The following is a 22,486-nucleotide window of genomic DNA, read 5'->3' on the forward strand; positions in this document are numbered from 1 at the left end:
TAGGACAAGAGATGAGAACTGCCAATGGCCGGACAGCAGGGCTGGGATGCTTGGTAACATTATACATGAAAACATAAGCTCGGCATGGCTTCTGCAGTGATTTCCCACTAAGAGATGTGGCAGGAGCAGGTAACTTAAAAGTCAGTCTCTCAAGGTTTAAAAGGCAGCAAGTCCCTAAACATTGAACTACCAGAGCCTAGGACTCTCAGTCTTTTCCTCAAACTGGAGGAGAGTAATCAAGAGACCTATCTGAACTAGAAACGAGTGCCTGAGCTGGTGTGGCAGGGGAGAGCAGGGTAATATCTAATTTCATAAAATCCCTGCTTAAGGATACAATGTGAGAAGACACTTCAATCACAGTTTCCAGCACTGGGCTTCTTTAATTTCTTCCCAAGACTACAAATTCAAATGACTGGCCCAGTGAAAGGCAACTAGAGAAATTAGATCAAAATGTATTGCCATCTATAGCAGCCCCCTCATTTAAAAGATTTTTACTTGGATTCTGAAACAAATATGGTTAATCATTATATTTTTTAGTAGCACAGCTTTTCTTTCAAACATTATCTCACTCAGAAGCTCCATGTATAAAATAGACATGAGTTACTGAGACAGTCGGAGCAGGAGAAGAAGGGAACTTAAAGCCCCCAGCCAGTCCTCCTCGGCCTTCTCCCTGCCACACACCTTGCCCACTCCCCACCGTACAGACCCTGTAAGATCTCCTGGGAACCCTAGGTCTCCTAGAAACAATTCTAACACCACTGTTGTAGGATAAAGCAAGAAATTGTTTGCCACCCTGCTTACCACACCTTACATTTACTGTCTACTGTTAAGGAAGGATTAGCCAATCTCCTTTTATAGAATGTCTTGTAATTTGCCCCCATTAATGTTCATCTAGGAGATATACACACGGTTCCAAAACAGCTTAATTTACTAAGGTTGCAATTTCAATTTTACATTTGCATATTTTAACATGTACCATTATCCATGTACATATTCATAACCTGTACCATTATGAGGAAAATCTCAGTAATAAGCCAGGATTTATACAGATTATTATGAAGACATTTGTTTCAGAAGAAGTACGGTTAGCAAGATGTTGGTAATATAAATAATTAAAAAGTAAGAAGTAATGATATCCAACATTATAAAGCGTGGGGAGAAATGTAGATTCTCACATGTGGTTGGAAATAGTGTATATTGATAAAGCCTTTTTGGAGGACAATTGGAAGTAGATATCAAAATTTAAATGTACATTCTATTTAATCCAGCAATACCATTTCTAGATATCTACCTTCAAAAATGTTCATATAAATACACAAGTACATGCATGTAATATGCATGTAATGATGTGCACTTCAGTGTTGTTAATAATTAAAGATTGAAACAAACTTGAATGTCCATCAGCAGGAAGCAGACTCAATGAATTATTTACGTATGTCCTATGCAGAAGTTTTAAAAGTGAATGTACGGATATGGAAAGATGTTTAAAATGTATTACTAAAGAGAAAGTAAGTAGCAGCATGTTAAGAAAAAAAACATAATGGTAAATGCAGAATATAATTTTAAACTTATGCACCTATATGTTTATATGTATTTGTAAAATGTAAAGTCTGGAAGGATACAGACAAACCGTTAATAGGGATTACTTCTGGGGAGGGATGTGTGACTGGTATGCAGAGGTCATACATTTACTTTTCACTCTACATACTTGATATTATTTGAATTTATTAAAATACGCATATTATACCTTGGTAATTTTAAAAGCACTCTTTAAAAATGAGTCATCCTATGGCTTCCAGTGAGGTGAAATGATAAGACACAGCTTCTGGAGAGAAATAACTTATAGGAACCCCATCTGAAATTCTAAAGGGATTGAAGTAGATGAAAAAACTCTATTTTCAAGGTGAATGGCAAGAAGCAGCTGTTGAGACAACTCAGCGATTTGAAGTAGCAGATTATGAAAGCATTGCTTATGCTTAAAAAAGTTATTTTTTTCTAAAATGTCATAAGCCGATGCCAATGATTTGATGATAATCTCAGAAATAAGATAAGAACATTCAGTAGCTTTTAACTATTCAGTGTATTGCAAAGACCAAAAGGACAATAAAGTCAAATCATTTGAACAAAAACAGTTAGTTTGTAAATGATACATGAAAGGAAGCTACTTAACCAGTTATCAAACACATGTTTTAGGATGTAAGATGTCAGTGTTGAAAATTCTAGATAACTCACAAAATATTAATGTGCTGCTTCTAATAAATATGCCAAAGTGGTCCTCTCTTTGGTCCGTAAGTCCAAAATGACAAAGAAAAGAAGGAACAACGGTCGTGCCAAAAAGGGCCGCGGCCATGTGCAGCCTATTCGCTGCACTAACTGTGCCCGATGTGTGCCCAAGGACAAGGCCATTAAGAAATTCGTCATTCGAAACATAGTGGAGGCCGCAGCGGTCAGGGACATTTCTGAAGCGAGCGTCTTTGATGCCTATGTGCTTCCCAAGCTGTATGTGAAGCTACATTACTGTGTGAGTTGTGCAATTCACAGCAAAGTAGTCAGGAATCGATCTCATGAAGCCCGCAAGGACCGAACACCCCCTCCCCGATTTAGACCTGCGGGTGCTGCCCCACGTCCCCCACCAAAGCCCATGTAAGGAGCTGAGTCCTTAAGACTGAGACAGACTATTCTCTGGAGAAAAATAAAATGGAAATTGTACTTAAAAAAAAAATATATATGCCAAAGTGTATATCTCCTTTACAGTACCATATGTATGTGTTCCTGATTCCTATCAGAAATAATTGACATCCAGCAATGTATCATTTTGTCATAGAAATAAAACATTCGTCACCTTATCTTCCTTATTATTTGTGATTAAAATGAACAACTACTACTTAATTGTTTTCTATCTGCAATAATATACTAAATTTGACATGAAATTTACTTGATAACTAGCAGGAGAGTAGTTCTACATTCCATATTTTTGGTACTTCCTTTATGCACAGAAGTGGAAAGTAGGGTGTCTCATTTTAAGGTACTTAATATATTTGTAGAAAGCCTACTCTAGGAATGCCAAGTAACATTTTAAACTTATACATGAATAAAAGATAGAGAAGGACAGAGTTGAGAGGTTAAGGGGCTACGGGAACAAAAATTTTCATGGCAGAGGTACTGGAGAAGGGTCAGAATGATGAATGAATGAACAGACATGTGAACATTTATTGCAAAGGCACAATGTGCCAAACACTGTGCTAGATACTTTGACATATATTAGATTATGTAGTCATTACACAGACTCTGTGAAGGAGGCTACTATTGTACTGTTTGAGGAGACTGGGCTGAGAAACATTTTGTTGACATCACACAGAAAATTAAATTTAAACTTTCAGATTTTTTAAATTTTACGATTTGAATAAAAACAAGAAGAAAGCAAAGTTCAGACTGTTTGGAGCATGGTGAATAGAACAAAAATTTATGATGGACAAAAGTGATAAAGTTAGAAAGGCCATTTTTTTCCCTGATTATAGAACACCTTGAATTCCTTATAATTCCTTGAATAGGAAGAAGAAGTTAAAGCTGACAAAAGGAAAATAACAAGGAAATCTATTTTGAAGTAGAGAGTACAAGTTAGAATTTGATCATGCAGAGTTTGAGATGCTTGTTAGAAGCACAGGGGAATTTTCTATCAGGACGTTTCACACTAAACCCTATGTAAGATGAGAGAGGTGAATACTGAAAATGAAGCTTTAAGAGTCATCATCATGAAGTCACATCTAGATGAAGAGAGGTCACCAAGAGAGACAGAATGGAAACTATGGAGGATGCCAGTGCTTGTAAAAAATGAATGAAAGGGGTCACTGAGAGAGACCAACAGGAGAAGACCAAATGGGAAAGAAGATGGATGAACCAGAAAGTTCAGGTTTTTCAGAAGGTAAGAAAACTTTACGCACACGTATCCCAGAACTTAAAGTAAAATAAATAAAAACAGAAATAAAATAAAATATAAAAAAAGAAAACTTTATGGATGCTACCATTCAGCAGCATTGAGTACCTCAAAGAAAGAAAGGAGTGAAAAACCAAGAAAAAGCCATCGAATATAGTTAATGGTGGTTATTAAAAACTTTCATGGGACATTTCAGTTGGAGAGAAAGCATGCCGAGCTGTTCGGGAATGGAAAATAGAATTCAGTATATTTTCTCTCAGACCAATACAATGACAATTTTGAAGGACCCTAATTTGCTTATCTTAAGCCTTCAAGATATGATATTTGTGGAGAAAGAGACTAAGTTTTTTAATGACCTTCTAGTAGAGAAGGTGCTCACCTCTTGTTTCTTGGAAGTAACCAGCTCATTGAATGCCATGATGATAAATTTATGACCTTGGTTGAACAAATAACTAATAAAAAAGATTTTCAGTTTGTAAAAATCTTCCTTCATTTGAGAACAACTAAATATAGGGAATAACAGAAGATTTATAATAAAAAATAAAGTAGTTGTTATGTCACTTCCATGTCTTGAGACCTCATCAAGATAAAAATATTGTTTGCTGTCAATTTTAAGCATTATTTTAGATATGAGATTAGTAATCACAGTTCCAGATAATTAGCAAAATTGTCCTTCATCATGCCTCAGCTTTCTGAGTAGCTGGGATTACAGATGTGCACCATCATGCCTGGCTAATTTTTGTATTTTTAGTAGAGAGAGGGTTTCACCATTTTGGCCAGGCTGATCTCAAACTCCTGACCTCACGTGATCCACCTACCTTGGCCTCCCAAAGTGCTGGGATTACAGATGTGGGCCACCATGCTAAGCCACAAGTCCCTGTGACTGTTAAAGGGCTTTCTCTCACCACTGGAACCTGCTTGGTCTATAGGCAGGGCAGGCAAGAAATACTGGAGAGTAATGTCTCTTGGAGCAGCCTTTACCCAATGACAAATGTGAGTTGGAGGATAACAATCCCAACTTCCTCACCCCTCATGTGGCATAACACTAAGTCATGTACCATACCATTTCCCAGAGGCACCAGCAGGACGGATCCACCCACAGTGCAAACCTGATCAACACACCTTTCAACACCTCTTTTACCTTTTCTGTCTCACTTCTCCACTGCCTTATTGGTGTTTTCAGAGCTGAATCCTCTAAGGAGTTGCACTCAAATCTTGATCTCAGGGGCTGCTTCTTAGAAGTCCAACCTAAGACATTGGCATTGCATGAGAACATTACTATCTTTAAACAAGATAGATAGATGAGTAGCTAGATTGATCAATTGCTTGATTGATCAATCGATAGAGTAAATCCCTACTTCTTCTCACTCTAAATCGTATTATGCAGTAATACTCATTCAAAAACAAACAAACAAACAGACAAATAGTTTGGTTGGAAATCAGTCACTTCAGTTCACAACACTTCCCCTTGTCGTTTTCAGTTCAGGTCTCATACGAAGCCATGGTTGGTTTTCTCCATCCATAGAATCTTAGTATATATGGTAGGTTTCTCCCAATTGGCGGTCATAGTAGGGTGTCCTTCAATGTCAGCTTCAGATTTTCTGAAAATCAGATGATGGCTGAGATTTTGGAGGTGCTGCATGGGGCCTCTGAAATGAAACCTGGTTAGGCATAGTTTGTATTTTAGATCAGCCCATCCCAAGTATATTCTCCAAATTTGGTGATAAACCTTACAACCTTCCTCCTCAAAGGTTTGGGTAAACTACAAAAACTAGTTATATTTATAAAGATTATGTCATAACCACTGCATCAAAATGTTAACATATTTATTTCTAGGTGGCAAGATTATGAGTGAATCAAATACTCTTTTCGCACTTGTGCCAACTGTTTTACACTGTTAAAGCTGAAGGAATATAGTGTAGCTTGGACTCTAGAGACAGACTACATAGGTTCAAATCCTCCACTCAGGTACTTATTAGCTGTATGATATTGAGAAAATTGCTTATCACTTCCGTTCCTTATCTGTGAAACAGAAACAATGTTACCTATTTCATAGTATTGTTATAAGTATTAAATAAGACATATATATATATATATATATAATGCTTAAAACAAGACCTGGCATTCAATACATTGTCATTTGGCATATTATTTTTATTTCATTATCGAGTAAGGGCAATTAAAAATCAACTAGAGTGCTAGAAAAGATATTTATTTTGGTTAATTAGCAAAATTACCCTTGAGACAACAAATGGCCAGTTTATTATATTTTACTCAGAATGGGATCTTCCTCAACCCTGCCTCTGCCTATATAAAAACATTAAAGGGTGCACATATTTAACTGTCTCTTGATTAACTTGCTTTTAAATATTTAATGTTTATTTGGGTTGCCCCAGAATGTATTACTATTAGGCCTTTTTTAAAAATTTAACTAATGGGGGAATGAAAACGCCCCCTCAAAGTGACAGAATGGAGAACTCTTAGTGGCACTAGCATAATCCTTGGGAGGTTGGCATCGGTGGAGTAGGATACTGAGGCTTAGTCTGATCTTTGCGATCTGTGAAATTCAGTTCAATGAGAGGTTCCACATTGAGGGAGAGGAAAGCCGGTGCTGCTCAGCTGGGTGCTGGCCGAATAAGCACCATTCCCCTGCTCATGACTCTAGCCACTTGCTCTGTCGTTCCCCCACCCCTGTTGGGAACACGGGGGCAGGTGCAAGTAGATGCCAAGAAAGCTGTGGAGTTTGGGCCATTATCTAGTAATGCTAGCTCTGCCAGGAAGAAAGCATTTTATCCCTAAGATGCATAACCAAGAGCAGTGATGAGAAACATTTTTTTTGTTTTGTTTTTTTACCATGATAGCCAATTTGGGGAAAATAAAAGTGTGAAGGGCTGCAATTTTTTATATCTTGTGTTCAGGAAATGCTGCACTTGCAATTACATTTAAGTATTCATTTATTGTTTCTCATTACCAAAGGGTTTCACTCTTTGTGCCTAAAATTTCAGAAACTTTATAGCTACAGCATCTCATTCTAATGTTTTGCCTTAAAATAAATTTTGTGTATGATGAGACTTGGTAGTGCTACAGGGCAGAGACTTTGGGAGACGTAGAGGTGGTGTGGCCAAAGGGCTAATGGTGAATTTCTAACCAAATTCAAACTCTGTTGCCTAGTGGTTGGGCAAGACATAGCTCCCTAAATGGTAGTGAATTGTGCAGTGGAAGCGTCCTGGGCCCATAACTTTATTGAGCCTCAGTTTCCTTATTATAAAAAGGCAATAATACCTGTACCTTCCTTATAGTGTGGTTGTAACCATTCAATTAGATAATGTGAGTTAGTTGTGTAGTACAGAGTCTGGCACACATTGAATGTTCCCTGAGTTGCTATCATTGTTGTGGCTGTTATTATTAAGGGAGTCTAGTGAAAGAAATTGGCACCAGAATTCAGCTGTAGACCAAGTATGACAGTCCTGTTTGGAAGTTTCTGTAGTAAAGAGAGGAACTATCATTTGTAGGGAACGTCTTGGGGATCACAGAAAATGATCCAAATATGCACCATGGCTGTTGGCATGAAAGAGGTTAAATGAAAAAAGTTAGTGAATGACAAATTAGTCTACCCCATCTCCACCCCACTGTTCCCCTCTCAATCTGTATAATTGCAAGATTGGAACACTTTTGTTGCAATGCTTCCCCAAAAGGAGAGTGGTGGTGGGGAATTGGGTAGAATGTATATTTTAGTTTGAGTTTCTGCAAAAGCACATATTGAGACCAGGATTTGAGTGCGAGTAGTTTTCTTGGAAGGTGATCCTGGAAGCACCAGTGAGGGATGGGGACATGAGACAGGGAAGGGAAGAAAGCTAGATTAATTGGCAAGATACCACCTTTGGCAACCAGGGCATCTAAGATTTTTAGGAAACTGTGGGCAACATGCCCCAACAGTAAATCCATCTGGCAGGTGATGAGGCTGAGTAATTATACCCCCACTCCTGTTGGTCACTGGCCAAAAGCTGCTCCTGTGGGTGTTAATTCCCTGGGACTGCATGCAGACCTAGCATGTGCCTACAGCTGAAGAAAGTCTTCTTGCAAATTCATGGATGCTGACATTAGAAAGCCATCATTGTATACAGAAATGGGGAGAACAAGAGAGATACAGGTGGGCAACCAACAGCTTCTAATTGAAGGATAAGGAGATCCTTCAATCATTCTTTCTAGATCTGTGAATGACCCCATCCTGTATAATTTAATTATTCTCATTAATTCTTTATTAAGCACCTGCAGTGTATAAGGCCGTGAATTACATAGGCACTTGGTATGCATTTGTTGGTGAAGTAGACATGACTATTTCCCTCACAAAATTTACAATTAGTTGGAGATGGGAGAAAGACAAAGAAGTGAGAAATATAAATAAATACATATATATGCATATATGCATGTACATAATTTTACAAATGTAATTTCTATGAAGAAAATGAACATTGTGCAGAGAAGTAAAATAAGTATTGGTGGGAGTGGAGAGGACCAAATAATACATACTCAGAGGGAACATCACTTAGAATGTTCTAAGCAAAGAGAAAAGCATGGGCATGGCCTTTAGAGAGAAAAGACTGGAATCTGGGGGAATAAAGAGAGACTCCTAAGTGGAGAGGGGAGTGACATGAGACAGCAAAGAGACAGGGATGCAATCCCAGTAGGTATCAGGTAATGGTAAAAGTCTTGAGAGGAAATTAGGAAGATTAAGGAATAAAGAGAGAAGCTGTACTATTTTAGATTAGCTGATTGGGGGAAAACCTTGCTGGTGAAATGAAATTTGAGTGCAGACCTGAAAGAATTAGGAGAGGGAGAGCCTCAAAGATGTCTGAGGGGTATGTTCCAGGGAGGGCAAAGGACAAGAGCAGAGGCCTGAAACCTGAGTTTGGGGAGAGTTTGAGAACCAGCAAAGAAACCAGTTTTGCTGGATTGGAATGAGGAAGAGGAGAGGTGCAGGAGATGAAGTTGAAAAAGGAGGCAGAGACTGGATCCTGTAGGGTGTTGTGGGTTCATAGGAGGAAACTGGATTTGATGTTGAGTGAAATGGGAAGGCATTGGAAAGGAGACATACTTTGTAAAAGATCTTGCTTATGGCTAATAAAAGTAAATTCACTTAAGAGGTCATGGAGCAGGGGTGAAGTCAAGAAGGCCAGTAAGGAGGTGGCTGCAGCCATCCAAGAAAGAGATGGTGGTGGCTTGACCCAGCGTGGAGGCAGCAGAGAGGGAAGGCATGGTATGTAGCATGCCATGCATGGTTTTCCAGGCCCCACTTCCAACGGTAATGTGCATCTACAGCCCAGTCCTGTTCGTTAGTTTTTCCATCACTTTTCTCAGTGATGTTGGGTAGTGTGTCAGTCTAGGGACCAACTTTAATATTTTGTTTCTTGTTCCTGATTTTGGTTCATGGGCACCCCTTGGACCCACTAGGTTTTTTGTTTTTTGGGTTGTTTTGTTTTGTTTGAGATGGAGTCTCTCTTTGTCACCCAGGCTGAAGTGCAGTGGGACTATCTCAGCTCACTGCAACCTCTGCCTCCCTGGTTAAAGTGATTCTCCATGCCTCAGCCTCCCAAGTAGCTGAGATTATAGGCAGCCACCACCACACTCAGCTAATTTTTGTATTTTTAGTAGAGATGGGGGTTTCACCATGTTGGGAGGCTGGTCTTGAACTCCTGACCTCAGGTGATCCACCCACCTCAGCCTCCCAAAGTGCAGGGATTGCAGGTGGAGCCACTAGTTTTTCATCACTGTGTGAGTAGTCAAAACACAAGAAGACAACCCGCAGATTTGACTTGAATGATGAATCTGCACAATTCCATTGAGATGTGTTTGTGAACATATTTCTGAAGACCAGAAAGCAATAAGAAATTTATGAAGTAGATAATAATCCCACTTCATGGAATATGATTTTAAACAAGTCATTGCCCAAATCAGTCAGGGTCCATTCAGGAAAAGAGAGCTCATGCCAGGTGGTTCAATTACAAAAAGTTAATGTAGAGAATGAGGTACACAGGGTTTGGATGATTTGGAAAGGGTCCTTGAGGCAATCTGAAGATGAACGACGGAGGGAAGCCACCCCTAAGGGTAGAGCAAGGATTGACAAAGAAAAGCTGTTGAATAGAACTGGCTGGCCCCCCACCTGTTTGTATATGGCCCACAGGTGAAGAATGGCTTTTACACTTTTAAAGGCTTATGTGTATATGCTTATATATAATTTTTTTTTTTTGAGGCAGTCTTGCTCTGTCACCCAGGCTGGAGGGCAGTGGTGTGATCTGGGCTCACTGCAACCTCCACCTCCTGGGTTCAAGTGATTCTCGTACCTCAGCCTCCCGAGTAGTTGGGACTACAGGCACACACCACCATGCCAGCTATTTTTGTATTTTTAGTAGAGACATGGTTTCACCATGTTGGCCATGCTGTTCTCAAACTCCTGATCTCAAGTGATTCGCCTCCCTCGGCCTCCTAAAGTACTGGGATTACAGGCATGAGCCACCATGCCCGGCCTAAATGTTTATGCTTTAAATGCTACATAAGTACCTACAAAATACTATCTTCAGTTTTGCCTTTTGACTCATAAAGCCTAAAGTGTTTACTCTTGCCCCCCCACCTTTTTTTTTTTTTTTTTTTTTTTCCAAAAATGTATTGACTCCTAGGCAAGAGGCACAATGAGAGGAAGTGGTCTTGTTAGAGCCCAGGGTGGAGCCCGTCTAGCAGAAGCTGAGAACATGGTGAGAGAAGGCGTCCAGTGGGTTCAGGAACCAAGGAAGGGATGCAGCTACTATGAGAGATGCTCACCAAAGCAACAAGAGAAAGGGGTGAAATTCCCTAGTTTTTCCCTTGCTCTAACCCTCCAGTCTCCCACCAGAGCTTCCCAATGACTGAATGTAACTGGAAGCCAGTTGGACAGGATCAGGCCCCAGACTGAGATCCAGAGCATGGGAGGAGTAGGGCATGGGATCAGAACAACCAGATGATGACAACCACAGAACCCCTTGCTGAACCTCAGTTTCCTACAAAATGACAAAGCTGGATTTAAGACTTCCTAAGAGAGAGTTAGACTGCTAATCTATGAAAATACAGAGGAACAGTAGAACTTGGCTTTGGCTGGGAACCCTGATAGTGCCCCAGCCACTGCTGCTCCGGCGAGAACAGAGGGAAATGTAAAGACTCAAAGCGTTAATTTACATAAGTCTCTTTCAACCTCATAGGGCTTGCTCTGAAGCTTGTTCTATTTAGGTAAGATCTGAACAGGCTTTTAAAGACCAGGATTGGGACACTTACTGAAAATGATTGTAGGTTATGTAATCAAGGCTGTTGTTTCTGTTGAGCTCCCATAGGGAGGTGACAAGCAGCAGAGATTAAATCACTGTATGCTGAGTGGGCCTTTTATGTAGTTCTCAGTCTCACTGTGTGTAATTTTATAGAGCAGGCATGGGGGAGTGTGGTGGGAAGAACCTCATTACCAGGGAGAAGCTTTACACCCTAGAAGAACACAAACATTGCTGTTTTCAAAGTTATAAAAATAAGTTCTCGTTTTTCCTTACATCTGTTTTCTTTCCTAGAATAGGAAAGAGAAACAGAGAGAGACTGACTTTGAGTTGCCTAGAAAAGGACAAAAAAAATCCAGCTGTAGTGACAGCCTCGGAATGGCAGAAGGAAACAGCCCACTCTTATCTGTATGTTTTATCATGTGCCTTGAAAATGTGAGGTGCCTGCACCGTGGTCCCATTAACCTCCCTCTGTGCTTCCTTCTCTTCCGGAAAGAAATGTTAGGATATTCTTTGCGTCCCCTCAAGCAGGTGGCTGGAAGTCCCACGGTATACCTTATGGGGTCAAGCTGGTGTCAGTTGAGTGGTGGAGACCTGTGTTCCCTCTCCTTCCCCAACCCCAGCCCATCCCCGATAGAATGGCATTTTGTGAGCCATGAGAGGACTTAGATTTTCCAGGGCTGAGAGGTTCCAACAGAGAGGATTGGCAAGTATTCAAACTGACTCGCTAGTCAGATGCTAAGGCAGCCAGAGCGGAGACATGAAAGCATCAGGACTTGGGGCGTCATGAAGTGACAACTGGAAAACTAGGATTCACATTCTTAATTCCCCTTCCAGGATCCCACTGTGGGAATTCAGAAGCCCTGGATGTGATCAGAACTTTAGACTCTCTCGATGATAGGTTGAAAACTCCCCTACCTGCATGGTAACATGTAGAAAGCTCATTTAAAATGGAGATTCTAGCCAGGTGCGATAGCTCACACCTGTAATACAAGCACTTTGGGAGGCCGTGGCAGGTGGATCACTTGAGGTCAGGAGTTCAAGACTAGCCTGGCCAACATGGTGAAACCTCGTCTCTATTGAAAATACAAAAATTAGCCAGTCATGGTGAAGCACACCTGTAGTCCCAGCTACTTGGGAGGCTGAGGCAGGAGAATCACTTGAACCTGGGAGGCGGAGGTTGCAGTGAGCCGAGATAGCGCCACTGCACTTCAGCCTAGGCAATAGTGCAAGACTCTGTCTCAAAAAAAAAAGAAAAAAGAAAAGAAAAAAAATTTGAGATTCCAAGACCCTACCCCAGGGACACATTTAATCAGTATCTGGGTAAAGCCCAAGGATTGGCATCTTAAATAATCCCCAAGTGAGCCTAAGACCTGTGGAAATTGGAGAATTGCTGACCTAAAAGGAATCAGACAGAGCTTTGATTTGTAATAGCCTGATATTTTGTGTTTTAACATTGATTGATTTTTTTTATATTTGGGATTACACTTTGATTTCAGTAAACAATTACCTTATTTATTATACTTAATAAAAAAATTTAAGTACCATAAAAAAGCAAATAGATATTTCTATTTTTTGTTATTTTCGAATTTTCTTTTCTGACATATATTACTCTTAGAAAGAAAAACAATGAACTTGAAAAGAAAGCAAATGGTAATTTAAATGTGGTAGTGATAGGTGAACAGTAGCAATATCACCACCCCCCCAACAATGTGCTTTTGAGCATGTCCCCTTAAAAAAGGCTAAAGTGCTAGTTGCCTTCTCTACCTCAGCCAAGTACAAATGAAGGTAGAGATCAAAAAGTAGGGTGGATATGTTAATCCTTTGTATATATATGGCACAGATCATCATCATCGTTATCATTGATATCATTATTATCATCAAAAAAGGCCACTATTGATAATTTTACCATATACCAGTGGAAATCACATAACACATATTATACCAGTCGGTGCTAACAACACCTCTATGAGATAGCTACTCTAAACTCCACTTGACAGGTCAGCAAACTATGGCTCACTGGGGTTGAATGCCTTGCCCTAGGTTACATAGCTAGTAAGTGGCAAGGCCATACTTAGAATGTCTGGATCTGACTCACATCAAAGACCATGCCCTTCACCAACACACTGTAAAGGGCAGCAATGATGCCCTGGAGTTGACAAGTCCCCACAATTGCAGAGACTTCCTCCTCATTCCTACATTTATTGCCTATTCCTCATACCAGGCAAACCAGGAAGGTCAGAGGAATTCAGCGAATGGTTCTCAGAGACATTGTTTTCTTTGGGACTCAGAATTACTGGTATTAATTTTCCAGTTGATTTCCTGAGACCAGGAATAAACTGTGAAGGAAGAATGACTCTAGGCTGGAACTGAAATGATTGTTCTTTTTCCTTTTTGCAGCTGGCTAGAATTTGAAATAAATAAGTTGTTGCTGATACAGTTTGTAGAATTTCTTATTTTTCATTTTGAAATATTCTATGCCAAACTAGCAGCTGTCACTTAGAGACTGTTAAGGAGTCACACAAATGACAGGGTTTTCTAGGAATAAAGTTATTCCAAAGGGTTTAGTGCTGTAGCTGATTCTCATTTCCCTGACAAGGGGTAGATTGTGGAGGGAAGAAGGAGATGAGCTGAGAGGTCCCATATACTAATCAAAAAACTTGAACATCTTTGATTGCAATGAAGGATCTTTAGTTATCATCTCTTTAGGCTTAGTGCTGTGATCTAAGAAGTAAGTGTAAAGTGCAGAGAATCACTTTTCCTAAGTACAGAGCTGGGGCTTCTTCCAAGGTATGCTTGATTACCTTTTGGCATCTTTAGAAATCAGCTATGAATTATGCTCAACAATCTCTGTACATGTGTTTTATTTTAGTACATGCACCAGGGGGTTCACTTTCCACTATTCTTCCACCATCTTGCATTCCGTTGTCTAAAACAGTTAAATTTTCTGTTGTTTATAACCACATTTTAAAATATCCTTTTTTATCAGAAAAAGTAGCACTTTTTTGTTTTTGTTCTGTTCTAAAAATCCTTTTAGCAAAACTATGGAGACAGTAAAAAGATCAGTGGTTGCCAAAGGTTGGGGGAGATGTGGGGTGTGGAAGGAATGAATAGTTGGAGCACAGAGGATTTTTTTAAGGCAGTGAAAGTACTCTGTATAATACTATAATGATGGATACATGTCATTATAAATTTCTCCAAGCCCACAGAACGTACAACATCAAGAGAAAGCCCAAATGTGAACTATGGACTTTGGATGATAACAGTATGTCACTATATGTTCGTTAATTGCAACAAATATACCTCCCTTGTGCAGAATGTCAATAACAGGGGAGACCATGCCTGGGCAGGGGAGGGTTATATGGGAACTCTTTGTATCTTCCTCCTAATGTTTCTGTGAGCCTAAAACTGCTATTTTTAAAAAGTATTTATGTTTTTAAAATTCTATTGTATAGAAATGAATTAGAATATTAAAATCCTTCTTAATGTAACTTCTCAGAGACAATCTCCACAGAAGTTTTGACGTACATTATTTTAGGGCTTTTCTTTTAATGCATTCATTTTTATAATTTTGATGTAAATATTATTTTACAAGTCATTTTTATTAAAAAGAATAATTATAAATATATTTTCATGTCAACCCTTATGGATCTACCACCTGTTTTTTGGACCTCATAGCTATACTATAATTTCTTGCATGACTATATCATAATTTATGAAGCCAATTACCTATGTGGACAGTTAGGTTATTTTGGTTTTCCACTATCACAAACAATGGTACAATCAAAATAATTTTGTAAACTCATCTGTCAGGTAAATACCTGGGCCAAAATGAATACACACTTTAAATTTTTATAGATTTTGCCAAATTCCGCTCCAAAAGGCAATTTATATGCCTATCGGGAGGATATGAAAGTGCCTGTTTCTCCATTCTTCCTAATATGGAATACTATAAATGCATTTACTTAATTACTTTAGTGAGACTGAATGCTTTTTTATATAATTATTAGGCATTTTTATTCCTGGCAAAAAAAAATTTAAGAAGAATATGCTCACATTTCTTTATATTTAATTGCTGGCGTACCCACCTTATCTCTTGTCCGCCTGTCCCCGGTTGTTTTATTGTCGGTATTCCTCAATGCATACCTTTGATTTACTAATTGATGCAACTCACTTTCAGTATGGTACCAGGCACTATGCTTGGCAATGAAGGGAATTTAAAAATGAAAAGGGAATGGGCTTTCTTTTTATGGAGCTTCATTGTTTTTAAGAATAGATTGATATTGATCAAGTTAAGGCACAGAGACATTCCATGGCTCATCCATCACCCACTGCAAGTCCTTGGTTGTACAGGAGTTTGCATAAATATTCCTGAAATCCTTACCCAATATGACCATCACACAGAGTCACACTGCAGATAATTAGAATTAAGGTCTGTTCATCTTTACTAGTGACAAAGAAGTCTATGACAAATCGCCCAAATTAACAAATTAATATTTACACAGTGTGAGCGAACATTTTGAAAATTTGTATATTGAATTAATTTACATCATGGTGCTCATCTTAACAACCCTTATTAAATGTTGGCATTGAAAAGAGTTTGTTTCATAGTACTTACAAAGAAAACTCATTTTCTAGTCCCTGTTTCCTCACAGATACAACTTATGGTGAAAGAGTTTGTCTTTAGGTTTAATTTTAAACAGTTTATTCTTATTTATCTCTAGATTTAGTTTATGTCTTGCTAAAATGAGAAGGGACTGGTTCCTTCAATGTTCTTCTAAGTCATCACAATTATCAAGAGAGAGTAAATGCCACGGATAATACTCCATTATATGTGTTGTGGGGTGTTGTTGTTTTTTTTCTCTCTCTCTTTTTTCTTGTCAGTGTGAGCCACCATCTTTGACACAAACTTTGCCGTTTCCAAATCTGAAATTACTACTCTGATTACCATGGTCTTTAGAGATGGAATTCAGTCCCTCTTCAGAGTGAATATTCTTTAAAGACTGATAAAGCTTAGTGTTTCCTTTATACAGATTTTTAAAAAGTAAAGCATAAATATTCCGTATGGGAGCAAACAGTGGCACAGAAGAAAATGAATGTAAATTCCTTATGTTGTGCAAGACTAAATGAAAATGTAATGTGAATTCCTCCCTAACTCAGGCTCATCACTGGGTGCCAGATGACTATGTGTTTCTGTAGTTTTAAAAATCACTTCAATTTTCAACCAAATGCCGCTAGCCAGATAAACAGTGTGTCTCTGGTGCTTTTTATAATGCTTTTTAGAAGAGAAATACAGGGAGTAAGAAAAAAGAGTACACTCAGCTCTTCTTTCAAAGTCTCACTGTACATCAGCAGAAATACTCAGAGATGTGTTGAACTTTTGAGCTCTCGTTCATTCACTCATTTGGTCAGTACATCTGTGTCAAGTGTGTAACCAGATGAGGATAGGGTACTTGCCCTCAGTAACAGAACTGGTCCATCTTTAGCCATGTTTGGGTTCTAAGGGCACCACCATCTTAGCTAATTGGATGGTAGGTGGGCACTAATTTATCAGCCAGTCAATAATTTATGAATGGTTGTTGACAAAAAGAGACTCGTTCATTCATTGAGCACATTTTTTGAATGCCTACACTGTGCCAGGAGCTGTTCTTGGTGCTGGGCATCCAGTGGAGAGCAACATTGATTGGGTCCTTCTCATGGAGCTTCATGTCGTAGTAGGAGGAAGGAAGGGAGAAAATAAACAAGCAAACGAGCTAGAGACCAAGATTGTGTCCGATTAAAATAGGTGCCATGACAAAAATTAAACAGAGTGATGTGATGAATAATTGGGGAAACGTAGGCAAAGAGATCCCTTTTATGAAGGAGACATTGAGAGGAGACCTGAATAGCAAGAAAGATGAACGATGCAAAGATCCGGAGAAGAAATTCTTACAGATGGAACAGAAGGAGCAAAGGCAGGAAGAGTGGTGTGCAAAACCACTATGGTGTAGTAAAGGAATAGAAGGAAGACTAGTGTGGCAAGAACACAGTGCGTAAGTGCAGACTGTGGTGCAGTGAGGCAGGGAGGGGCCAGTATCAGACATGGCCTCATGGGCCCCATAAGGCATGTGAATTTTTTTCTAGATGAAAAGGGCATCTTTTGCTTACAACTACAGAAGTAGGCCAGCCATGGTGGCTCACACCTGTAAGCTGAGCACTTTGGAAGGCTGAAGCAGGAGGATCGCTTACACCCAGGAGTTCAAGACCAGCCTGGGCAACATAGTGGGACCTCATCTTAAAAAAAAAAAAAAGGCCGGGCGCGGTGGCTCAAGCCTGTAATCCCAGCACTTTGGGAGGCCGAGACGGGCGGATCACGAGGTCAGGAGATCGAGACCATCCTGGCTAACACGGTGAAACCCCGTCTCTACTAAAAATACAAAAACTAGCCGGGCGAAGTGGCGGGCGCCTGTAGTCCCAGCTACTCGGGAGGCTGAGGCAAGAGAATGGCGTAAACCCGGGAGGCGGAGCTTGCAGTGAGCTGAGATCCGGCCACTGCACTCCAGCCTGGGCGACAGAGCCAGACTCTGCCTCAAAAAAAAAAAAAAAAAAAAAAAAAAAAAAAAAAAAAAAAGAATAAAAAATTTAAAAAATAAAACTACAGAAGTGCCATGACCAGATTTACTTAATAATTATTTTACCTGCTATGTGAAAAAAAAATGTTTTTTTTTTTGGTGGAACGAGGAGACCAATTAAATGGTGGTTACAGATACTCTAGGCAACAGTTGATGGTGGCTTAATTCAAGTTTTAGTGGTTCAGAGAGAGAAAACTGGAATAATTTAGGATCTATTTAAAGGTATGATCCATAGAACTGGCTAATAGAAAGGATATATGGGTGAGAAGGTTAGGCAAAGAAGGAATGAAGTTTTGGGGTCCAAGAACTGAGAAGATGATGATGAGAGGTTCGTGGGATATCAGTTGTTTTATTTTGGACATGTAATTTGCGATATTTATTAGATGCATTAGTTTTCTTTCTTAATAAATGAGGAAATGAACTGCTGTACAAAGCTGCACCAGACCAACTCGATTTCTTATTTGGGGAATTTGCCCCAAAAAGCCAGAGAGTGTAGGAACAAAGGAGAGATAGTTTCATGTCATTGATGAGGTACAGTCAAGACCAAAGAGGCAATGAAGAACTATATAAGCCAAAATTATAAGGAAGTGGAAAACTCTGAATCAAGAAGGAGGCCACTTCCTTCAGAGGTGAAGGAAAGTATCAGAGGAACAAAGACACCTTGAGAAACCAGCAGGATGCATGTCCTGTGACAGAGGCGGGAGGTGAGTTACTCCTAGAGCTGCCTCTGTATTTCTTACTTTCTAGCTCTGTTCATATGTATCCTTCCAAAAATACCATCTTTTCTTGATGTAACCTAAATGGGTCTCTGTTTCTTTCTAATACACTAACCTATTTGAAATGAATACATAGGCACACTGAGGACTACCAAGATTAGTATGACAAAGTCATTGTCCTCAAGGAATTCACAGTTCAGTGAAGAAGAAAAGATAATCATACAAAAAAAAAAATATTTTGTAAAGTCAAAATGGAAGGCTAAATGTGTTAAAAGACTATTTGTTTGCCATTGGGATTAAATTTTTTAAAAATTAAACAGAAGCATACAACTTGCTCACTGGAATCTGCATTAAGTAATAGAAAGTGTAAGTGACAATTTCTAGCAGGAAATAGATGGTATATAAGTTAGAGTTTCCCAATTTGGAGCATGGTTTTTACCATACCTGCATACCACCTGGACTATTTACTTAATATTTTCGTTTGACTAAAAACTCACTTTTGTAATCGAAATGCATACTTTACCCCATCCTAAACAATAATACCCTTGAAACAATGTGAAAATAAAGAGCAGTCCTCTATGCCTCCGCAGTCATCTCAATCATCAAGGGTACATGTACTAGATTCTTGGAAACACTGACCTAGAGAAAAAAAGAGCTGAACTCAGGGTTACGAGATCTGACTTTGGACTTGCCTCCCTCACCGAGCAATTGTGGGATTCTGGGTGAGTCAGTCTCATTTTACCTCCACAACAAAATGAGTACAATATCAGCCCTGCCCACCTTACAGGGTGATTACAGATCAAACAAACCAAAGTGTATCAAAATGGTTGAAAAAGGAAAAAGTGTTCAATAAATGACAGTGCTTATTATGGATGCAGATGTGGACTATAATGATCATATACTGGCTTCCTAAAATGAGTGTCCCTTGGGAAAACGCTGGCATTTTTTTAAAACCAAAAAGAATGGTTTCTCCTCTAAGCTGTGTTCCCAGAATGATCCAGCTCTTATCTTCTCAAAACTTGTTTTCACTCGCACCATTTGATCACTGTTCATTCACACAATTTGATCACTGCTCATTCACTGCTTTTGTGGTATTTCCAATTATTTCTAGCAAGCAAGCCTCATCTTTCCAAGTATATTAAAAAGTCCCCAGAGAACTCATTCAAATGAGTTAACAATTATAAAATAAACTATACATTATAGTACATAGTGTGGTATAGACAAGGATTTAGTGCTATTTATGGACTGAGTCTTTGTACAAGTTATTAATTTCTCTGAATCTATTCTCTAATTTGGAAAAATGAAACTAATAATCCCTGTTTTGCAAGTTTTTTGTGACATTCAATGAAATAATGATAGTTAATTGCTTAATACAGTGCCTGGCCCATGGCAAGTTGTTAAAAAAAATTAGCCATTATTACTGCAACAGTGACGAGCATCACTATTCGCACTAGTGACATATCAGTATTAGGGGTCTAGAATTCTAAATATCATTACACTCACCTCATAGGGCTATTATGAGAACTAAATGAAGCTGGGAGTGGTGGCTCATGCCTGCTGTCTCCACACTTTTGGAGGCTGAGGTGGGCAGATTGCTTGATCTCAGAAGTTCGAGACCTGCCTGGGAAACATGGTGAAACCTCGTCTTTACAAAAAATATGAGAATTATCTGAGAGTGGTGGCATGCCCCTGTAGTCCTAGCTACTCGCGGGGCTGAGATGGGAGGATTGCTTGCACCTGGGAGGTTGAGGCTGCAGTAAGCTGAGTTTGTGTTACTGCTCTCCAGCCTGGGTGACAAAGAGCTACTCTTTCTCAAAAAAAAAAAAAAAAAAAAAAAAAAAAAAAAAAGGAAAAAAAGAAAAGAAAAAGAAAAAAGGGAAAAAAAGAATAGAAAAGAAAAGAAAAAGAAAAAAGAATAGAAAATAAAAGAAAATGAAAGTTATCACATGTAAACACTGTCTGGCACATGATAAGTGCTTAATAAATATGATGAGCCTTTGCTATCATCATCAGCTTTTGTTATTTCAGTGTCTACTATTGTAAGTCTTACTCTGGATAAAGTAGGGTATGATGAATGTAAGAATTTTGAGTTGTAGAAAATTCTGTATCTAATCATAATTGACTATCTATGTTGTTATCTATTTTTTGAAATACTGTAAGAATTTAACACAATGTTAGAAAGTAATAGATACCTAAAAGATACTACATAACGAAAAGGAGAGATTAGCATATGGTTTGATTTGAACAAGTAAAGCTTCTTATTGATAAAGAGCTAGACCTGTGCTATTATGCACTAGCTATATGCACTTGAAATGTGGCTGGTCTGAATGGAGGTATGCTGTAAGTGCAAAATACACATTACATTTCAAAGACTTAGTTGAAGAAAATAATATTTAAAATCTCAGTAATTATTCATGTTGATTACACATAGACACAAGTGATATTTTGGATATATTGGTATATACAGACATGTTATCAAAATTTATTTCACATGTTGCTTTTTATTTTTTAATGTTGCTACCAGAAAATTTAAAATTGCATATGTAGTTCCCATTAGTGGCTTGTACTCTAGTTCTGTTGGGCAGTGCTGATCTAGGACTTTTTTAAGACTTCATTTAGAGCAATTTTAGGCTCACAGCAAAATGGAGAGGAAAGTACAGAGATTTCTCATAACCTCCCCTTCCCCGCCACATGCATACCTTCCCCCTTTATCAGTGTCCCCCACCAGAGTAGTGCATTTGTTAAAATTGATCAGCCTACACTGACACATCATTATCATCCAAAGTCTACAGTTTAGCTTAGGGTTCACTCTTGTTGTATGTTCTACGGGTTTGAGTAAATGCATAATGACATATAATCACCACTATAGTACTATATGGAGTATTTTCACTGCCCTCAAAATCTGCTGTAATCTGCTTATTCACCACCCTCACCATCTCCAACCTCTGACAACCATTGATCCTTTTTCTGTCTCCATAGTTTTGCTTTTTCCAGAATGGCATATAGTTGAAATCATGCAGTATGTAGCGCTTTCAGATTGGCTTATTTCCCTTAGTAATATGCATTTAAGTTTTCTCCATATCTTTTCTTAGTTTGGTAGCTCTTTTCTACCAAACTAAGTAGCACTTAATAATATTCCATTGGTTGTACTGCAGTTTATCCCCTCACCTACAAAAGGACATCTAAGTTGCTTCTGAGTCTCTAGGATTATGAATGAAACTACTATAAACAGCTCTATGCAGGTTTTCATGTGGACATAAGGTTTTAATTCCTTTGGGTAGATACTAAGGAGTGCAATGACTGGGTCACATGGTAAGAGTATGTTTAGTTTGTGTAAGAAACCACCAAATTGCTTTCCAAAGTAGCTGAGCCATTTTGCATTCCCACCAGAAATAAACATTTAGTGTTATCAGTGTTCTGGATTTTTGCCATTATAATATTAACAGGTGTGTAATGGTATCTCTCATTCTTTTAATTTGCATTTTTTCTGATGACATATGATGTAGAACATCTTTTCATATATTTATTTGCCCTCTGTATATCTTCTTTGGTGAGGTCTTTGTTAAGGTCTTTGGCCCATTTTTTAATTAGAATGTTCGTTTCCTTATTGTTGAGGTTTAGAAGTTTTCTGTGTATCCTGGATAACAGTCCTTTATGAAATGTATCTTTCGCAAATATTTTCTCCCAGTCTGTGGCTTGTCTTCTTCATTCTCTTTATAATCTAAGCCATTTAGGAGTTCAAATGTTGACAAAATATTGTGGCATATCTTATATTTGTACAGTATCAAAATGGCCTTTTTGAACTGAAAACAGTAGCAAAATTCTTCTCAGACTTTTAATCTCAACTCTTTTTTACTGTTTTTTGTCAGTTAAAGCTATTTTCTTCATTTATTGTTTTGTAGAAAGTCACAGTTTTAAGGAGGTAGGATTTAGTCA

General features: G+C 38.6%; 2 protein-coding genes across 4 annotated transcripts in view; both read left to right on the forward strand.

Moving 5' to 3' along the window:
• Positions 1-22,486, forward strand: part of SYNPR (synaptoporin) — a 342,216-nt gene that overhangs the window by 214,826 nt on the left and 104,904 nt on the right. The gene's annotated exons all lie outside the window — the stretch shown is intronic.
• On the forward strand, positions 2,277-2,722 carry LOC104653849 (40S ribosomal protein S26-like). Its single transcript, XM_010352904.2, has one exon. It carries the CDS (start codon positions 2,300-2,302, stop codon positions 2,645-2,647), a length of 348 nt encoding a protein of 115 aa, XP_010351206.1. The 5' UTR covers positions 2,277-2,299; the 3' UTR covers positions 2,648-2,722.

This window comes from Rhinopithecus roxellana, chromosome 1, assembly GCF_007565055.1.
Source record: "Rhinopithecus roxellana isolate Shanxi Qingling chromosome 1, ASM756505v1, whole genome shotgun sequence".
Lineage (NCBI taxonomy): Eukaryota > Metazoa > Chordata > Mammalia > Primates > Cercopithecidae > Rhinopithecus > Rhinopithecus roxellana.